Here is a 12,183-nt window from a genome sequence, read left to right as displayed (position 1 = left end):
GACAGAAATATGATAACTTATTTATTTATTTATTTATTTTAAACGTTCTGGAATGCATTAACATAAAAGTGGTTTTGAAAATCTCTAGTTTCAACTTCTTCCTATAATTCCAAAAGCTTTCCGTCAGAAATAAATGCCAGCACTTATGGAACAATCCAAAATTACATAATTGTATCTTTTAATTCTGCTTCATTTCCATGGAAAAAATACTCTTTAAAAGTTAATGCTAAAGCTTTATTGGCACTGACTTGCCACTTTCCAGTATTAAAATTGGAATACATCATTTCAGACCGTGCCATATAAGGATGCAGAAACCTTTTACATATTGCAATATACGTCAATACTTACTGATTAATATTGCAGTTCTGAGACACAGTAGCAAATTCACAAACTAAAAAAATAGCATAAAAAGTTATTTTAGATAATCAAGATATTTATGGTTGAAGTGTATGCATCTAAAAATTAATATTACCTAAAAACATGAATCTTGTCTTAATCTGATGGATGCTCAGGGCAAGATCTATTTACTTCAAACCATTCATCTATGCAGCTGTGAGATGCAAGACAAAAATGAAAACAATTGACATGAATATCTCTGTAACATTTAGCTGTAAGATATAAATATAAACTGGTTTCTCATCATTTCAATGACTAGCAAGATTTTGTATTATACAAATAAGTATATGTATAGCACATACATCATTGGAAAATTTAATAACCCGAAACCACGGTAATATTTGGATATTAAACACTGTTGAAAAACTAAATTTCCTAAGTGTTAAAATTCTCTAAGGATACACTTTACAAGTTACTATTCAGCTATTATACACAGGTTACTTCGCTACTAACACTATCAACTTGCTTTTATCATTCATTGACATTTTACTTCCTGCAGTTACAGTTATTTGTGAAAACAAATATCAAACAGGTTTAGAAAGTGTTTCCACTCCTCCCCCCAAAAATCTATTAGTATCTGACAAAACTTAGGTACATAGAACCTAAGCTCGACAGCCATGATGTGCATTCCTTCCCAATACAGGTGATTTTGCCTTATTTTTCCTGTGGGCTTTTCATGTAACCATGAGAAGACCATAGGAGGGAAAACTGACTTCAAATACATTGGTGGAGATGCAGAAAGATGGCATTTTAAAAACATCTTTGGGGTTGCTGCTCTTGTTTCTTTGTTGTTTGTTTTTTTAAATGTAAAAAGCAACTTAGTTTTAGCGTTCCTTTAAGTAGCCCTTAGACGAGTTACCCACTACATGCAACCACCTGGAATTTTATATGCATCCTGAGGAATACTTGCCCTTTATGGTATATGCAGAGGCAAGGCAGCCGTGCTATAGTATCTCCTTGCTGCAGCTCTTCCAGGCATATTGCACACTCCCCAGCATCTTTACTCAGCACATCCTCTGAAAAAGAGCATGAAATGAAGCGGTTAAAAAGCAGACTGCTACAAGCAAAATGTTCTTTATTCAGAACATCAAGGATAGCTACAGAAGATACTACTTCTCCTACAGAAAGCCCTGCCAAGGTGAGTGAAGATTGCTGGTGGGAGACCTCTTAGCACCTCACATTAAAATATGATTAGGATTCAGTTTCTTGCCTGAACAACGCAGTTGCAGCTCAAAATGAAGTCCTGTAGGTAAACATCCATATGAAGAGGGGTAGCCGTAACCAAAAGCCAGTATCTCTTTGGAGTTCATCGACTTCCAGCAGATCCGTACCCCACCACACAGGCTGTTTTGATCTGACCTGGGAAACCCAGGCTCTGAACCACGCAGGCACAGCAGACACGCTCTGCTGCCAACCCCAAGAGCCAAGCACTGGAAAAGTCGGTTTCTTCATGCAGATGGTACATAACACCTCCAGTTTTGAGGATTCATGCTGGGTGGGTTTTTCCTACCTGTACCTTCTCCCCCATGCTCAATTTTCACTACACTTAACTTTGTTAAGTTCAAGCCTAAACATCACATTTTTCCAGACATGACACTGCAGGTAATTAACTAGGAAAAAAATGTTTTTAACTTCTAAACACTCAGCCTATCATCTGCTTTTTCTACACTACTACTCATCTCCTACACATCTGGCTTTCTTTTACCAGCATCGTCAGTACTCATATTTCACACCTTCAACTGCCTCTTACCACCACATCAGCATGTTCTACTGCATCACATCCCATCCACCTTTTCCTCTATGTAAAATATGCAACTGGAGTTTTCCATCACGGAAAGATCAGTGCTTTATAGTTCCAATGACCCTAAATTCCTGGAGATACTGATTTTTTTGCAGCATTACCAATTCCCAAAACAAAGGAGGAAAAAGTAAGTTGCTAGGAATGCACAGGAGTTGGCTTTCACACAGAAGTTTCTGGGAAAATTTATTATTTTTAATAAAAACATTCATTCTTGGCCACTTTTTTTCACCAGAACATGTGATGCGGAATTCAGTCTTAGCATAAAGCAAAATAGGAGATCATGTAAGGCCCCGTTTGCCAGAAGCAAGTTTAAAGTCCCAGTTAGAGGTGACCTCACGCAGTGCACAGAGCATTCACAAGGGACCATGCAGCAACCACACTGCCAACCTCTGACAGATCAGAAAGGTGCATGCTTGGCAAAATAAAGCCCATGTGTTCAAATTTCCACAGTTTCATGGGAAAAATCTTCCCCTTCTTAACCAAAGGAAGTCTAAAGGGACTGCTTATGGAGAATACAGTTGCCAGGTATGACTGAGAAACCACCAGCTTTTCACTATTCTCTCCAGTGGCTCCAATATTCATTACTATGGTTTTCTAAACACAGGAAAAATGACAAGCAGACAACTAGAAAGCTATCATGGCAGCAAAACGTAAAATGAAATTAGGTCTACCTGTTTCCCTTAGACTGGCAGCAAGCTGTCTTGCAAGTGCTTGTGCTTCTAACACAGTGCTTATTTCAGTCTCTGATATATTCATTGATTATGTTAAAAATGCTGTATAATGCCACATGTGTGGCATCTTCATAAGGATATGTGAAGAATATCTAACATGAGGTAAACTGTTATAAAGAAAAATATTCAAAACAAAATAATAAACAATATATATCCACCACAATGAAGAAGATTAAAAATGTATTTTACATGGTAACATTTTTGGTAGGCATTGTATTAAGAAACTGCTTCTTTTGTTCTATTAATATCACAAGCTGTAAGCTTCTGAGAACATTAGAGATACCTAAGAGACAAAGCAACTTAAAACAACACAAGAGATCTTAAGAACTCTTGTCTGTCAACCTGACAACCCTGACACTAAGAACTTGCCCAGAAGAGGGTGCTAAGGATAAATACTTCCGTGAGGTTGTTTTGGTTTTGTTTTATAAAAAGATACTTTAATATCTGACACCAGGAGGCAAAGATTCTCCAGACAGTATTGTCTCGCTACAGAGATGCTAATCTTTGCCTGCAGCTCTCAGACTCTACCCTTCTAGACTGCTCTTTGCACAAGTACTTTGCCGAAAGTCCTGTGAGCAGATCCACTCTATTCCCACAGTTAGGTTGCAGGAAGAAGTGCCATTAATAATTCAAGCACGTATCATATACACAGAGCATATTTAATAAAAGTCATTTTTTTCCACGGAGTCACTTTATCAGATCAGCAGCTGGTACCCAACACAAAAGATACCTCCAGTGAATTAAACCCCAGCCTCCCTCCCTCAGTACTCTTAAAAGGGAAGCATTTAGTCAATGTTTGATAACAAAAATTAAAAAGCTGTCCAATAAAATGTAATTTATAAAAGAAAGCATCCCTGTGAACTGCTAGCCCATCATTCTCTGTTGTACAAGCCTGGCTTATCGTGCACTCCTCAGACTGAACAACACTTGGGTCTGAACTCCCACTGAGCAATTTAACAAGGTTCTGCATCTTTTGGCTAACATAAGGGCAAGATGCCAATTTAAACATTTGTATCTCCCACCAGCCCTGGCATTATGTTTTCTTCCCTCCAGTACTCCTGTTCTCTTCCCAGCTGCCATTAGCCTCCCACTTGCCAATACCAGCCCAACTGCACAATAGAACCATAAAATAGTTTGGGTTGGAAGGGACCTTCAAAGGTCATCTAGTCCAAGCCCCCTGCCATGAGCAGGGACATCTTCAACTAGATCAGGTTGCTCAGAGCCCCATCCAGCCTGGCCTTGAATGTCTCCAGGGATGGGGCATCTACCACCTCTCTGGGCAACCTGGGCCAATGTTTTATCACCCTGTGTAAAACATTTCTTCCTCATGTCTAGCCTGAATCTTCTCTCCTTTAGTTTAAAACCATTACCCTTTTTTCTATCACAACAGGCCATGCTAAAAAGTCTGTCCCCATCTTTCTTACAGGCCCCTTCTAAGTACTGAAAGGCCGCAATAAGGTCTACCCAGAGCCTTCTCTTCTCCAGGCTGAACAACCCCAGCTCTCTCAGCCTGTCCTCACAGCAGAGCTGTTCCAGCCCTCTGCTAATTTTTGTGGCCTCCTCTGGCCCCTCTCCAACAGGTCCATGTCTTTCCTGTACTGAGGGCTCCAGAGCTGGACACAGGACTCCAGGTGGGGTCTCACCAGAGCAGATCAGGGGCAGAATCACCTCTCTTGACCTGCTGGCCACGCTCCTTTTGATGCAGCCCAAGATACTTGCAGCCCCTTCTGGGCTGTGAGAGCACATTGCTGGCTTGTGTGCAATCCTTCATCCACCAGCGCCCTAGGTCCTTCTTGGCAGAGCTGCTCTCAACCCCTTCATCCCCCAGCCTGTATTGATAAGCCCCCTGGCACACATTGCCACCCTTCCTGCTTCACCCCAGGCTTTCCCACTGGGATAAGCCGCTGGGCACACACTGGGCTTTGCCCAGTCCGGCCACTCCTGCAGAAGAGATTTTGTTAACAGGCTTCAATGGTCTTCCTCTGAAATAATGAGGAGTTGACATTCCCTACTTCTTGTGTTAACCTGACAAATCCTACCAGGTTCTCACACAACAGAAAAGTGTAAATACTGAAGGAATTAGTACAAAATACTCAACTGCTCTAAATGCCCACATGCAGCTTGGCACTGCACATTAACAGACTCAGAACCTGTGTAATTATGCTCACGATCAATTACACATATAGAATGACAACAGCAAAACCAAATCCTTCATGGACCTATGATATTTTGGGTCTGACTTCCTTCTGACCATTTTAGATGATTTGGATCATCAATCCCAGATAAAGAAAAAGAAGTAAAAAAACCTGTTAGACCTGGATTCAGTTCTGCACTTGTTTCATACAGCACCTTCCTGTACCAACACTGGCTTACACCAGATGGAAGTCAGTTTAAGGGCCATTTAACACTGACTTTTAAACATATCATCCATGGAAAAATGTGTAAATCGTTTTACACAGAAATGCTGCAGTCTGAACAATTTTTTTGTTTAATATTTTTGTACAGTGGAGTGATTCAGCAGATACATATTATTCTTTCTCCTTATTCTCTTTTCTCTTAAAAAAAAAAAAAAGAGAACAGTTTGAGATTTCATCAATGTTATGATTAAAACATTTATATGTGTGTATTACTTAAATGGAAGTGGGAAGAGGAAGTAAGCAGAGGCCACATTTTTCCATTTCGCCCACGCGTGGGTACATACACAAACACTCACCGCACCCCCACATCCATCTGCCTTGCACCGAATGGGAGGTAAACACTCCTCCACCTTCCCAGCTGTTTGAACAAGTACTCACTAGCCAAAGACTGGTGTCAAAGATGAACTCTGGCAAAAGAGCGTAGTCTTTCCCTACTTTGTCTGCTCAAGTACTCCTCGCCTCTATCCCTGGTTCATAATATTACTGTTCTAACTTCTGGTTGTCAGTAATTTTTCCTCCTAGAATTCTGCTCTTTACTGAAAAAGAAATTCTATTCCACTCCTGCATTTATAGCAAAATAGGAAGGCGCTGAATTACAAGACAATCATCCTGGCAATTTTGCATGTAGTTTACCAAGTAAAAACTTTTTCTAGAACTTTTGAAAAATATATCCAACAACTATCAAAGCCATCAGCTCAGCCACGGCTAAAATCATAGGCAATGCCTGTGATGAAATAGTCTGTCTTTAAGCTGAGGACTGCAAAAGCTCATGCAGTACATACCTTATGGATTAAGTCATTCAAATCTGTGCTACTGCTTTTTGTTTTTAAAACACAGATAGATACAGCCCTAGGCTCAGGAAACCCCAAGTCACAAATCATAGAGACAGCGATAGTATTTGGGGAGATATCACCTTATAGCCGCAGTATTTTATTTCTCTCTGGGCATTCACTGGAAACAGAACACCAAGTTAGAAAGACCTTTGACCTAATCCAGTACGACAGTTTTTCAAAATATCTGTATTTTTTTCTAAAACTTAAAAGCTTAAATGTCTGTGGAAGCTGCCACTGCAGCTAGCTTAACTGGGAAGGGCACCACAAAAGTGCACCCTTTCAAGAATACGACTGAAACTCAATGAAATCATACCTTCTGAGCAGTCCTATCAGCATTAAAACTGGTAAAACAAGAGCCATGAGAGGTTAAAGAATACTGATGGCACTTAATTAAATGGTATATATCGCCATATATCTCTTACACATTCATTAATTTTTGCCGCTGATTACTAAAAACTCTCTCAGTTAAATACTAGAGACTGCCTTTGCTTGTTTTTAAATGGAGAAATCAAGCTCTAGACATCTGTCCAGGGAAGTGGTGGAGTCACCATCACTGGAGGTGTTTTAAAGGTACATACATGAGTTTCTCAGGGACACAGTTTAATGTCAGAGTTAGGTTATGGTTGGACTTGATAATCCTCAGGGTCTCTTCCAACCATAATGATTCTATGAAACATTTCCTATGGCTCTAATACAAGCAACCTCCTCTATATCAGACGCAAAAGGAAACCATTTTTTAACATCTAATGTTTTCACTTGAATCACAGCTAAGTGGTTTTCAGCGTTCTCAACACCAAAAAGCTGAGCATGTGAAAATTCAGAATTCAACTCTGCTAACTTCAATCCAAATTCCCTTTTATACTGCTTAAAAAAACCCCTAATACCCATACGCTAATCAAACAAGAACATGTTGCAACTTTGTATGTGCTTCCGCCACATATGATAACCCTCAACACCAGCTCATGACTTGCACGGTAATACCTAGAATTTAACCAATCTGAAAACACGTTCACCACCACAATATACAAAAACATAACCTCTCTAAACCAAATGAAGCAGCTACAACAAATGTGACACTTCCTCAAATACTGACAAAGCGTTTGGTGAATTTTGGAGTCTTTGGTTGGCATCTCACTCTTCACCCTTTGCAACGGATCAATCCCTTATGATTTCCTATTCAAAGTCCAAGTGTCATCCTTGTTCTCCCCCTTCCCTTTCACTTTGCGTAGTGTTGGTCCAAGACTGAGATATCTATACAAAAACAGATACCCATCGTGAAACACGTCCTGCACAAACATTGCCTACAGACTTTGGTGCTCTCTCCTCTTAAAACACAAATGGGAGGGAGCAGACAAAACAAAATTGCGCAAGAGAAGTATGTGCAGAATAAGGCCTAAGTGGCAATATTTGCATCACAATACTGCACTGAGCTAGAGGGAGGTCGCTGCAGATGTTTCACTGTTCCTCAGCTAACACAACTTTTGAAGAACTGGATTTAGATTTTTGTGGGACATTCTCAGCTTTCAGAAGCAAATTCTGAGAAATAGCTAGATGCTTCCTGTTCAGACAGATAATGATCAGGTGTATGGTAGAGAAAAAAATACTTTCTGTTGAGTAAAGATAAAAACTGAAATAGCAGCGATAGAAATAAATTTTAGGGAGCAGGATGAGTATAAAGGCCTGTATAGTCTTAGCTACCTGGATACGATTCTGATTAGGTAAATTAAATAATATAGGGAGGAGAGGGATTTGTGCAGTGAGGGAAACAGTTCTTTTGTAAAGGGGTTTTCATCAGTGGTCACAATGGAAATCTATTTGCACCTTTACGATAGATGGTGTCAATACAAGCTACGCTTCTGCAAAAAAAAAAAATTTAAATCCTGAGTTTAAATAATAACACAGTTTTCACACAATGCCCCATTAAGACACCTTCCTCACAGACAAAGTCAAGTTTGCACCCCAGCACTCCCAGTGAAGAGCTAGGCTTTGAAAAAAGGTCAAGCAGTCTGAGAAATAAAGCTCCTCACTTCCAAGCAACAACATCCACAGTCGCTCTTATGCTATCCTGCTCAGTCTAACAACTTTTTTGGCCCGTATTTGTTCTTCTGGTAGAAAGTGCTGAGGTGAAATAGGTACTCATACAAGACAAATTTTATCAACCCAATTGGACATGAATGTCTTGTGCTCCTGTCTTGAGATTTATTGCTGGAGTGACTATGCGTTTCTACAGTGATTCAAGATTAGCTCTTGATACACCGACAATTACGTGATTGAGTCTGAAACTTCTGCTTAAGCTACAGTCTTTCCAGCTTCTGTTTAATCATTCTTCTTGTGGTTTGAAGTGCCCTTCACCATTAAATCATCTCAATACAGCTAAACAACTTTCTCCTGTTGCACTGACTTCTGAAGATAAGTTCTGTTCACCACATTTCTAAGTACCATGTCCCTAAACTGTCAAATTTTAGTCTAGATATAGGTCAAAGAGCTGCATCTGCTCACAAACAAACCACAAATAAACAGTCTTGTCCTCCAGAACATGATGTAAAGAGACTTTGTGCCAGCCTTACCCATCTTGTACTAAGTCGCCGTTCCAACTGAACTGATCCCTGTTTGTGTTCTGAATGACCCAAGGGGTAACTTGTTCTTGAATAGTCTTCCTTGGCATTCTGTGTTTGTCCCAAGGCTTTCCGCTCTCCCTTCAGAAACACTAGTCTTGGGAAATGAAAACACTTTTCAACGTGGTCTCATTAGGAGGCAACTGGGTGAAAATGCCTCGAATGCAGCAGTACCAAACTATTGCCCCACCGTGAAACCCCATCATGAATGGTGTACCCCAGCACATACCATCTGAAAAGCTGCTTACTGCAGTGCATGGAACAAGGAAGCTGCCTTTAGGCTATTTTCTTGGGTTTTAATCAATATCACATGACCTCTTGAGTTATCATGTATTAATTTTGAATGTCAGGAGCTAAATAAAAAGGAGCACGTAAAGGGGCAAACCCACAAGAAAGAAAACAGCAGTAAAACAAGACTCCTGAGGAAACAGCACAAGGAGCTATCACTTGGGGAATACCCTCCCCTCCTTGGCTCCATCAGGTAAGAACAATTTACACTTCTCAAGGCTCAGTTTACCATCAAAGAGGATCTTACACCACAAATATGCTACAAAAGAAGGAGTGGCTGAATAAATGGCCAGGGGCAACCAGCATGCATTGCTGACAGAGTCTGCTCCAGTTAGAGAGGATTGCTTCTTACAGGGAGCTTGGGACAACTGGGATGAAGGAAAATTACAGAAGAAGGCAAGAAAAAATACCAGAGCAGAATCCATGCATGCAGATTTTCTATAATTTTCATTCGTTGCTAAACAATGCTTCTTATCTTTGAGGAGTAAAATAAAGCATAATATTTAAGGGCTACTTATATGTACCTCTCAGCCTGTGCCATCACTAAGAAACTGCTATGATAGATGAAAAAATGGATTTAGGCCTGTTAAGAACCTGGGATTGTAATTGAGAGATCCAGTCCAAAGGTGCCTGAACTATTTGGTTTTCCCCTGAGCAATGGGCAGAAACTAAGTCTTGTCACCAAGAGGGGGACACTCAAGAAAGACGAGAGACACTTGAAATCTAGCCTGCTTAGAGTAGATTACTTCTTTACCAAAGGTAAAAACAAACAAACAAAAAAACCCACCACCAAACACACACACACACATCTCATCCACACAAAACAAATCCAAAACCCTGCCCCCTCCCACAAAATCAAAGAAATAAACCCCAAACAAACCAACAAAATAAAAAACACCCACCAACAAAAAAACCACAACCCCCACATACGAAAACCCCACCACAACCAACCAGGCATAAAACCCCAGGAGTATTTATCTACAGAAGCTTCTTCTAGTAGTTAATCACTTGGGAACCCGAGTTAATGATTTAATGAGGAAAAGATACCACTGCGGTCAGGAGTAGAGTGATTCCTTTCATATACTGTGCAGACAGTCCTCTTCTAATAGCTCTGTGGTCAGAAGGAAGACTTAACTGTGATGCTTCAAGCCTGTCAAAATGAGCAGCTTTTCCAAATCAAGAGCAGATGCTGTCACCAACAGTGTTCACAAAGACTGGGAAAGTGAAGCAGAGCGTGGATGTGGCAGAGTAGGTACGACAGAAGATGGTTGTCTTTGATCAATCGAAGGGAAAGATCTAAATTGGAAAAGATCTTGCAAATGCAGGATGTTGATGTGACTGTAGAAAAGGATCCCCACTGAGGTTAGAAAACCTTTCTTGCTTCATCATCTTTTTGAAGTGACTAAGCCTGTTTTATCCCCAACACAAGAGGAGACTAAAAAGACTGCAGAACACAGTTTTTCCAAATGGCAAGGCTTCAGCCATTTGCCATCACTGAAACTATGGCCAGAAGTCATAGGAATCGCTTCGTAATGATTTTCAGTTAAGAAGTTTCACTCTTGTAATGGCCTGCGATGAGCTGAGAGTGTGATAGGGACGTGCTTGCCTAATGAAATGTATAAGAACTCTCAACAAACACCAGGTAGATGCAGTGGGAGCATTAGAAACCTTTGTGGAAGGAAAGGGTAGGGCAATAGCATCCCTGAAGAAGAGAGAGGGAATGAAGAAGCTCAGATGCAGTTAGCTATTCTATTACTCTGGGGAACAAGGGTTACTTTAATGGTGACTTGTTTTGAAGTTGGATGTAGGGTTTGATTCAGTGTTTTGTTCACATTGTCCCTTTTGAAGTTCCTATTCCAGGCTTCCTACAGGTGCTATGAGCACAATGATTTTTGCCAGGTCTTTCTTCCCGTCTTTTAACATTGGCCAAATAAGTGACTCATTTCTTTGCAAGCTTGCAGAAGAGTTTGGTTTGATCTGATGCAAAATGAATGCACATGGAGCACTAAGGATGATGGCATGAAAGATGAAACTATAAGCCTAAGCTTGAAACAGGAGGAGGGGAGAAAAACAGGTGTGTTTGACTAAGACGCTATTCTTAGGGAAGATATGATGCATTACTGAGCAACACACAATGAAAACGCTGGTGCCAAAACTCAGTGTGCATAAAGTCTGGCTTATTAACCCCAGTGCCAGGTGCTAGGCCTACAGGGAGCTTTTTCTAGCAGGTTTGAGATCAGAATTAACTTGGACAGACTGACTGTCTGCTGTCAACGTGCATACACAAGACAGGGATATAAATCACTGCATAATTTTTACTTGTCTTTTCTGTTCATAGCAGACAGACTGCTCTTTTTACAAGCTATTCCTATTTTAAATGCAATTATCCTTGCGATATAGATAGAATGAGAAACACTTCTGAATGCAAAAAGTTCTGATAACATTAAGTACTGAGTCAGAGGATTCAAAGTTACCCAGTTCTTCTGCTCTACACTAACCCATAATCCAATATTATCATTTATTCCAGCAAGCACAGAGATACAGTATTTCTGATGCTAACAGCTACCTACAGGTTTTTACTATCCCAGTAAGCATGTGGGTCTTTAATTTCAAGAAGGGGAAAAAAACCCTCCCTTTATACTTCAAAGCAAATAGCATCAATTTCTGGATCCAAGCAATTAAGTCAAAGAGAAGACACTCACATAATTTCAGTAGTATTCAGCAGTCATGATCATTCACAAATAATAATACAAAAAGATTAACATGGGAGATGTGTTTTAAAAAAACAAAAGTCCTCGAAGACAATTCTCCGGTATTTGTTCAAAGTTTTATGCACATAATCTGACTGTGTATTTCTACAATCACATTAAAGTTTGGGGTTTTTTTCTCCTAATTTTTTAAATTTACAGGCTAGCAGAACTATTGGACACCATTATGACAACAAGGCATTGCAGCTAATAAAGCTGTAGATTGAAACAGACTTCCTTGGAACTGAGAAGAAAAAAAGATTAAAGTGTAAACCAAACAGTTCCACCCCCATCTCTTCAGTCCAAACAAATAAACACGATTATGGACCAAAAATGATCAATGAATACTACATTT

The 12,183-nt window shown here is 40.0% G+C and overlaps 1 protein-coding gene across 1 annotated transcript in view; it reads right to left on the bottom strand.

Annotated features, from left to right (window-relative positions):
* Positions 1 to 492: 492 nt before the first annotated feature.
* Positions 493 to 12,183, bottom strand: part of ZNRF2 (zinc and ring finger 2) — a gene marked incomplete at its 3' end in the record, with an annotated part of 52,881 nt that continues 41,190 nt past the window's right edge. The window contains exons 3-4 of the mRNA XM_080339314.1: positions 1,307 to 1,412; positions 493 to 550 (exon numbers count right to left, since the gene is read on the bottom strand). Coding sequence (XP_080195440.1) covers positions 493 to 550; positions 1,307 to 1,412 — 164 coding nt within the window. The remainder of the gene's footprint in view (positions 551 to 1,306; positions 1,413 to 12,183) is intronic.

This window comes from Nesoenas mayeri (assembly GCF_963082525.1).
Source record: "Nesoenas mayeri genome assembly, chromosome: 2".
Lineage (NCBI taxonomy): Eukaryota > Metazoa > Chordata > Aves > Columbiformes > Columbidae > Nesoenas > Nesoenas mayeri.
This window is presented reverse-complemented; position numbering and strand designations above follow the sequence as displayed.